The 9,527-nt window shown below is 43.4% G+C and overlaps 1 protein-coding gene and 1 pseudogene across 1 annotated transcript; one reads left to right on the forward strand and one right to left on the reverse strand.

Annotated features, from left to right (window-relative positions):
* Positions 1-2,944, forward strand: part of LOC103613738 — a 29,222-nt pseudogene extending 26,278 nt beyond the window's left edge.
* Positions 1,887-9,209, reverse strand: HSPA13 (heat shock protein family A (Hsp70) member 13). Its single transcript, XM_008631539.2, has 4 exons — positions 8,843-9,209; positions 6,939-7,152; positions 6,193-6,360; positions 1,887-5,286 (listed from the first exon to the last, which is right to left on the reverse strand). The coding sequence occupies exons 1-4, from the start codon at positions 9,125-9,127 to the stop codon at positions 4,616-4,618; spliced, it is 1,338 nt and encodes a 445-aa protein (XP_008629761.2). The 5' UTR covers positions 9,128-9,209; the 3' UTR covers positions 1,887-4,615.
* Positions 9,210-9,527: the final 318 nt, after the last annotated feature.

Raw genomic sequence — 9,527 nt, forward strand, 5'->3', positions numbered from 1 at the left:
TGGAAAAATAAATCTTGCTGTTCACATGCTGGTCTTAATTAACTTGAACTACATTGCTCTGACATTATGCTCAGTTAATAATTCTTACTATGATTACACATTCAGGGAAAACAAAACTGCTTGTTGTGTGGACACAGAGACAGATGTCACTTGGGGCTGATTTTTAGGATATACATATTCCCATGTATACTTAGGTAGTTCTTGAGGCAATAAATGTGCCCCATTTAGTTTTCCTTTTATGATTTCTGAATAACTGAAAACCACATCTTACATATCCACTTGAGCATTACAAAATCCCATTGTGAAAGAATCCCAAAAAATGCAGTCAGGTGGAGTTGCCTCTTTGCTACTAAATATTAATGTAAACCTCCAGACTAATTACAGCAGCAGGACAGGTTATGTACACTTACTTGAAGTGTCAGCTAAATGTATCTGCTTCTGTAGGCCACATAAATAGTAATTTCCATTTTTATTGCAGTTCCTGAAGCTCCTGAAATTTAATACTAACACAACCAATGTAATCAATCTTCTCTTAAGATAAGATCCCCATCAAACTGCTAAAAAAACCCCAACAAACTGAATAAAGTTCCTGGCTACAGTCCTGTTACATTAGTTTAGCATTGACACCTGGTTTATATCAAGTACAATCTTAATTTCTTGCCCAGTAGAAAGTTTCGGGCACAGAGGCTAGGAGAGGTAGCCTTCAGTACGTCAGGGACCAATCCCTTTTGCAAGGTCCAGAGAAAACTGTCTGAGGAGAGGCATCAGTGCATGGTAATTTTTACTTTATTTACTTTTATTTGTGAGGAGGAGGGTTTTCTGTGTTTACTTCCAGGCCAACATAATCTTTCAGCTTCAAGATACCTTCAGACTGCAGCAGGGAGAGCTGCAGACTGAACAATGCCAAAGTCTGAGAGGAAAGAAGGTGCTGGACTAGCAAAGCCAAATAGCCATTCCTTCTCTTTCAGCAAGCTGTACCCCTCACATTTGACTATAACTTCAGAAAAGGGGGTGCAGAGGAGGCAGGAGTAGCAGGAAATGCTCCTGCTGTGTTTCCATGCAGCAGCAGCTTACCAAAGCAATCCCCCTAACAGGCTTAGGGTGGGCAAGGAAAGGCACTTTTGCCTTAAGCACATCAGCCAGGGTCTGTAGCCTTTCCTCTCCTCACACCCCTGATGTTGGAGACTCAGTTTAGGAAACCAGGAAGGGCCACTTGGCTGCGTTCAGAACTGACTCAACCCACCAAACACCAGGGCACCAGCCAGCACAAAGCCACGTGGGAGCTCTGCAGCTCGGCACACACCTCACCCCCCTGACCTTCCTCCTCCTCCAAACAGGAATTCGATGAGCCTCCTTGGTATTTGGGGATCAGGTTCCAGTCTTGTCCTGTGGGACCACTCATAGGAAGAGTGGGACAGGCAGGGGACCAGAGCAGACCTGAAGAATGAGGCTCATAAGGGCCCAGGACTCCAGCGTTCCTTATCACAAGGAATGAGCATGGAGCAGAACCCACTTAGGCTCTGCTCCCACTTCATTCCCCACAGCATTAAAAAATCCCACGTGCACCACCCTCTCAGGAGCTGTTTCCCTCAGCCCTGCTTGTTGCCCTTGTTTTACATTTTCCTGGCAGTGTATCACAGGAGAAACTGCAAAGAACTTGAGCAGGAACTCCCCCTTTCCCTCATAGGAAGAGACATTTCTGCTTTTTGCCAGCTTTGAAACATTTATGAAACACTGTAATTGTTCAGGCTCTCCAGACTTTACAACTCTCCAAGACAACACAGATCTAGAAACTCTCTCACAGCTGACACAACCTCATCTTCTACCCTTCAAAGGAATTTGAGGAAGACACAGAATTTCCTTGAGAAAGTGAAAGAAGACACATCCAAGGGATAGAAATTGCTTTTATTAAAAACATTCTAAAATGTTATTTATAAAATGCATTTCATTATCTGCACTGGGAAACAATTTAGGAACACACAACTGTTGAGGCCTCTTGATGCTTTCAGAATTTCAACTTGCTAAATAAGCCTTAGCTAGAGAAATTTGTTACAGACCTACCACCACAGGCAACCATAAGGATTATAGAGAAAGATTTCAGCCTTCAAATATCAACTTTTTTACAGAGAGACTTTTGGTAAGCAGCCCATGTGCATACCTGGAAATATCCACTTAGTGCAGTGGACTCGTCTTTAAAATCAATTGTTTGTGCCGAAATACAGTATTAAAAGTTACAAAATAAATAATTCAGAAAATTTAATAAATAAGGATGTATTGTGATATCCAATGTACACAGTAACTTCTCTGCTAAAAAATTCAACCTGTATAGAAATCTGAATAAATACCCTTTTGTGAATTTTTTTTTACAAGTAAAGAACCTGCCCTTCCCTTCCAGTTCCCAGATTAACAATGAAGCAGATTTAACTCCCCCAGCATGAAGGAGGATGTGAAAGAAAAAAGTACTTCCATTTGTTTTCCTTGAGAGTTTTAACAGCTCCTACCTAACTTGCCCCAAAACTGCAAAAGCTTTTAGTCATTTAACTTCACTGTGATGTGGTTCTGTTTCTATCCAGGTCTGCTTGTTTTACACAGTGCATTGAAGACATGAAGACCAAAGTCCTACTGTAACTCCAGTGGATTTTGAGATGAATTTACAGCAGCACAGAAGGAAAGGCCACAATGACTCTAAAGACATGGGTACAGATGTTGAACACACACACTTATATCTGCAAAGCAAAGGCCCCAACAGCAACTGAGGATTGTACTGGATATTGGCATTCATCCATGGTGTCACTAAAGAGGCACTTCTTTCACTGCAGGAGTTTTACTTACTGGAAGTTCCATACAGACTTAGTTGGGGTCACTTTCAAAGAGGCACAAAGGAAAAAAATAATCCTCAAATAAAAAAATCACTTTGGTTTTCAACTCAGGGAAATTAAACAGATGTTAGCAGTACCTTGGGAATTGTCTGTCAAGTTAAACAATGCTGATGGAATGGCTGTGTGCAACTATGATTCAATTTAAGAGGTTTTTAATTGGATTACTTCAAAGATGCATTTAGACAATAGCTATGCAAACAGCTGAATCAGCACAACTGATTTATGGCACTGCCATAAATCAGGCCTACTGCCAGGAGAGTAATAAGCCTATTTTAATATAGTCATAGGTTAAAACAATAAATCTGAGCCCCACACTTCATCTTAGCAAGGTTAATACAAACAAAAGGATTCTGGAAAAGACAAGAAAAATCCTTAAAGCCACCTGTTACTAGAGCTTACCTGATAAAGACTGGGCTGATGGATGTTGAAACCAGTCTTAGCTGAATGACATGTTTTTTTTGTAGGAAGTTCCATGGAGGTAACAGAATTAACTGGTGTTTGATTATTGCTTAATCCCTCCAAAGAGAGAACTGTCACCAATTCAGGTTTTTTTCAGATCAGTGACTTTGTTATCCTCACACATTTTCAAGATACCTGGATAGCAACCTATTTGCCTAAAAGAGAGTCCTAGGAAGTGCCACCTCAAACCCTGAGTTACACACACTGCTTCTTTCCCAATAGGACAGCTACAACCTCTGTTCAGTTTAGAGTGGGGATGTGACAAAACTTAAATCATGTAAGAGCTAAAAAGCACAAAGTAGTTGGGTCAATTTTCATTTACTGGGACTACAGGAACTACATTTCATCCAGACCATCCCTCCTGTCCCACACTTTCTCCCTGAGAACAGTATGGCTTGGAGTACTTCAGGGAGAAGATGTCACTCACTTGTAAATGCACAATGATGAAATTCATGTTGGTCAAATTCAAGGGAAGACAGGCAGGTGTGGCTTCAAGATACATAAAATCACCGCAGTTTTAAAATAAGGCAGGGGCAGGTATGAATATTTGGCAATAAATACACCCTCGTTCTCTGTGGAGAACATCAGTGGTAAAACAGCAGCACCTGTGTTTAACCATCACAGCCAGGTCAGGAATGCAGCCCTTGGAGACCAAGTAACTGCATTGGCAAGAGCTACGTTTTCAATAAGGTTTCCTAAACATGGGACAATTTGCCACAGAGGCTCAGCAATGCCATTATGCTGTTATGAACAGCAGAAGAATCAACTGAGTGCCTCAGTCTCATTTAAGCTGCAAGATGCCTTTTGGAAAGGTGCTTAAATGCTCAAATGGCTCAATCTAATAAGTAAGTATAAGCTGAACACTGCCAGTGCTCTGTGCGTTAACGCTGCTTCACAGTCCTTCCAAGTAAATACATTGGACCCCGGAATACCACAGTACCACATCATCTCAAACCTTTGGTCACACTCCCTTTATATTTTAAACACACACCACTCCAGGATTTGCTAATAAAATTTAGCAAGAAAATGTGGGTGTGTCATCACTGGCACTTTCATCATTTTCATCCAATATCCCATCTCCAAGTAAACACAGCACACTTCAGAACTCGTTTGTACCTTTAAAGTAACATCAAGCTTTAGCACAGGTAGGTGTCCAGTAACACCTAACTGCAACAGGTGAAAATTGAATAGAATGCAGCTAAGATTAGGTTCCACTGCCAGTCAGATAAGCATGGATCCTTTTGGAGAGCTGGAATGCAACTGGGAAGAGTTTCTTTTCAGTTAAAATTAGTCTTCTGTAAATGCTTGTTAGGGATTTCTACAGCACTGACTTGGAGAGGCCAGGACCCAGCAAGAATTCCTGCTTGGATGGCTACGCCCGTCACAACGGCCAGGTCGGGATCTACAGAGGTGTTGGGTTCCTTTCCAAAGAAGTCCCGAATAACTTTACGTATTTTGGGAATCCGTGTGGAGCCTCCGACTAACACAATCTCGTCCACTTCTGCTTTGTGCAGGTGGCCTTCCTGCAACACTTGTTCAATGGGCACAAGAATCTTCTCAAAAAGGTCCTCATTTAACATCTCAAACAGCTCCCGAGAGATTTCTGTTTCAAACACAACTTTGACAAAGTTGTCATCTACTCTGGAAGTGTCTCCAAGATTTTTCAGGTCTTTTGTGTTTTGTGGGACCTCGCCTTCTAGTGCACTGCTTGTTTTTACCTGGCTTTGTGCAAGTTCTTTTGTAAGCTTGTTTGCTGGCAGAGTCAAGAGCACCCTCAGTGTAACTGCCTCGTGGACAGTCAGGTTTAATTTAGCTGCTTCCACGGCCTGTCTGAGGCGGTGAATCTCCTCTTTTTGTGTTGGCAGAGAACCATACGTTTGACGGAGCTCATCATATAAATACACCATCAACCTCTGATTGAAATCCTGTCCTCCAAGTTTGTTGTTACCTGTAAGATGAGAATAGAAAGCATCAGACAGAGCACCTTCAAAGCCTCAGAAAGCAGCACACTGATTCTCTTTCACTGGGAGATGGTGCTCAAGGGCCAGAACAATCACAGAAGAACCACAAGCACATGAGCTCTCAGAGCTGTGACAAAAGACAAAATTGTCCACTGCACACATGCTGGATAATAATTTCCACTGTTTTGTTTCGACTGAAAACAGTAACTCAGTGGACCTCTGTCTAACTAAATCAGAGTGAAGCTGCTGAATCTTTCTTGCTGTTCCACTCTAACTGTACTGAGTAGCAACAGCAGCTCACATCAGAAGTTGCTCTCTGAAGGCAACACAGGCAGCTGGCACTGCACTTCAGGGCTGTGTGCATGCAGGCCAGCTGAAACAAGGCTGTGTCTTCACTACACTCTGACCCAACATTGCTGCCAGAGTTCTGTGCCCAATGATGAATCATTCATACACCAATCACAAAACTTCTGGGTTAACACTCTGCCCATTCCCAAACCCTGCTCAACTGAACTGGCACCAAACATAAGGCAAGGATACACCAAAGCACTGGTCAGTGATTTGCCAAGTATTCCCAGTTTGGAAAAAGGTGACAGGAAGTTTTTTAACAACCCCACCCTGCCAAAAGTCCAGTGAAAGTAACTGTAATATGCACCAGCACTTTATTAGTGGGCACAGAAGTTAACAGCCGTGGATAAAATGAAACCACAACTTACCCCTCTGTGGTCTTAATTGCTGAAACCAGCCACAAACCTAATTTTGCATGAAAAGCAGCTGAGAATGCATTGGGGAAAACACTCTGTGATGTGGTTGGTATGTTTAAACAGCCCCTCCGATGGCAACTTCAGGCACCTTGCCTCCCACTCCTTGAGAAACAAAAGCGTCTTTCTCACCTGCCATGGCTCGTGTGATGAACATCCCTCCCATCTTGTTCAACAGAGACACATCCAAAGTTCCTCCACCCAAATCCACCACCAGAACATTAAACACATCAGCTTTGTGGAGTCCATAAGCCATAGCAGCAGCTGTGGGCTCATTGATTACTCGCAAAACGCTGAGCCCTACGAAGAGCAGAGACAACAAGCAACACTCAGGTACACTTCAGAAAACTGCAGTTCTTACATCAGAATGACATCTGCCATTACTTGTTGGGGTTTTTTAACCACACTCACCTTAAGTGTCAGATCTAAAGGAAGTAGTTTTCTAAGCAGTAATATCCAATGAACTCTTTTCCTTATTTAATCCTAAAATAGTACTGCTTCAACATCAGGGTGAAATCACGAACCATGATTTGCCCAAACACACTGCTTCCAGAGAAACCTTGCTAAGGAGATTTATTTCATGCATTCTATTTCTGTTTAAATTATTGTCCAAGGGTGTTCTATATAGTCTCCCTATTTGGAGATTATCAAAAAGACTATTTTCCCTGAAGTAAAGCTTACTTCTTCCAGCCATCTATGTCTGCATTAGCCAGCTGCACCTGTTGGTACTCAGAAGTTCTCAGCTGTTCCTCACAATAAATCCATTCTAAGCTTCTCTGTCACTTATTCACTGTTTCTGTATCCTCCAAAAAGACCTTACTGTCAGTGAAATAGACCTGAAAGTCTCCAAGAAAAACTCTGGAATAGAGAGACATCACCTGCAAAGTTAGCTGCTTTAATGGTAGAATTCCGCTGCCTTTCATCAAACTCTGCTGGCACGGAGATGACTGCCTTGGAAATGGACATGCCAAGGTTGGCTTCTGCCATTTTCTTCAGTTTCAGCAGCAGCTTAGAGCCAATGCGCTCTGGAGTGATGTGAAAGGTTTCATTAGTTGTCACAGAAAATTCAGCTAATCCATTGTTGTTGACAATCTAGAAGGATAAAGCGACACAACCTCCAAGTGAGAAATCTTTTCCTATGCTACCCCACCCTGCTCCCACCAAATGTTTTATTTGCATGCAGTCTCTTTATTCTGGAAAAGTTTAAATGTGCTTTTGCCGTTTCTGGATCATTCTTATTCCTTGATTAGGAGGATTATGCAAAACATGCCACTTACAGGGTCCAAGTATATCCAAACAAGTGACACCCACTGTGCCCCAGTAAAACACATCAAAAAAAAGTTAGGACCTAGAAACTGTGCAATCAACTTCCAACATCACATTCAAAGACAGAAGGGATGCTTTTTTAATCATCAGATTACCTTTCAGGTTTCTGAAAGGAAACAAACAGCTTGGTACTGGAACAGCTTCTCTTAACAATATTAAAAAATTAAAAGGACTTCAAAGATCACTTGCACTACCTGAAATTTTTTATTTTTTCAACCAATTCTGCACCATGCTCATATAATGCAGGTTATTTTTTTTTAAAGCAACTTCCGAGTTCTGCTGCTGGTCAAGTAAGTAGTAAAGTGCTGAAGGAAAAAACACACTGGAAACAGAGAAGATGTGGCTTTTAAACTTGTCTGGGTTTTGGTTTTTTTTGGGGGGGAAGGTCTGTTGATTTCTGTTTGTTTGTTTGTGTTTTTATTTTACAATTTCAGGGAGAAGTAAAGTTTCAGAAAAGCACAGTTAGCATTTCAAGTTGAAATTTATCCTTTCAGAGAAGGCACTAGAAGGTTACCCAGAAACACATTTCTGAGTAGGAAAACACAGGGTCCTCTGGAAAATCATAATCAGCTCTCATGCAGAGGTACACAACTTCCACAACCATTTCCTTCCTCTCTCTGGATACCTCTTATGGTTTTCAGGCATATCAGATTGAGCCAAATGACTCAAGGTCTGACAAGCCAATCACCCCCACAAATTTCAAGTGTCATAGAATTGGGTTGGAGAGGACCAGGGTCATGTAGTTCAACATCCCCTGCCATGGGCAGGGACACCTCTACTAGACCAGGTTGCTCAGAGCCCCATCCAGCCTGGCCTTGAACACTTCCAGTGATGTAGCATCCGCAGCTTCCCTGGGAAACCTGTTCCAGTGCCTCACCACCCTCACAGTAAAGAACTTTCTTCCTAATCTCTAAACTAAATCTACTCTCTGTCGGTTTGAAGCCATTGCCCCTTGTTCTGCCACTATATGCCCTTGTAAATAGTCTCTCTCCATCTTTCTTGTGGGATCCCTTCAGGTGTTGGCCACAATTAGGTCACCCCGAAGCCTTCTCTTTCCCAGGCTGAACAATCCCAGTTCTCTCAGCCTTTCCTCATGGCAGAGCTGCTCCATCCCTCTGATCACCTTGGTGGCCTCCTCTGGGCTGGCTCCAGCAGGTCCCTGTCCTTGCTGTGCTGGGACCCCAGAGCTGGATGCAGCACTGCAGGTGGGGTCTCAGCAGAGCGGGGCAGAGGGGCAGAATCCCCTCCCTGCCCTGCTGCCCACGGGGCTTTGGATGCAGCCCAGCACACGGGGGTTTCTGGGCTCCCAGAGCACACGACCGGGGCATGTCCAGCCTCTCACCCACCAGCACCCCCAAGTCCTTCTCCCAGGGCTGCTCTGGATCTGTTCATGCCCAGCCCAGGTTGTGTCCTGCACCTTACTGCTTGGAGGGAACTGAAGGGGGTGGCTGCTTACCTTAAAGGGATACCTGCTGCTTTCACTTTTCAGTTCTTCTGAAGTGAAAATTTTCCCAATGAATCTCTTGGCATCATATATGGTGTTCTGAGGATTGGCATCAGCCAGTTCCAGGCCTTCATAGCCCACATGCACCCCTGTGTCTGTGAAGGAGACGACACTGGGGATGCTGTTGTGCCCGTTCTCATCCGCGATAACCTTCACGTCCCCGGTGCCAGGCAGGAAGACGCCAACGGAGCAGTAGGTGGTGCCGAGGTCGATCCCAATCACTCTGGGGGTGGGCATGGGCAGATACTGCTGTGCCAGGTAGCTGGCTAAGAGCAGGGCCAGCACAGCAGAGCCTGGAACACAGAGTTGGGAACAGCAGAGTTAGAGGATGCACTCTGCAAGCCTACAAGTCAACACAAGTGACACCGTGTGACACCCTGCACCTTTATTTCACACTCCGGAGCCTGCTTAGCTACCTAATTAGTTTTTAATTTCTTTCTCAGTAGAGAGTGGCTAGAATTCAAGAATCTTAGGCATTAAATATTAAACTGATTAAGAAAAAAAACCCCAAGAGATGGCAAAGCTAAAAATATCAACACACTGTAATAATTCTATTTCTCTCTGCATGTTACTGCAATAACACAGCCTAATTAGTACTTGTGGGGGAGCTCCCTATGAATGACCCTGAAAGGACATC

The sequence above is a fragment of the Corvus brachyrhynchos genome, unplaced genomic scaffold (assembly GCF_000691975.1).
Source record: "Corvus brachyrhynchos isolate BGI_N302 unplaced genomic scaffold, ASM69197v1 scaffold152, whole genome shotgun sequence".
NCBI lineage: Eukaryota > Metazoa > Chordata > Aves > Passeriformes > Corvidae > Corvus > Corvus brachyrhynchos.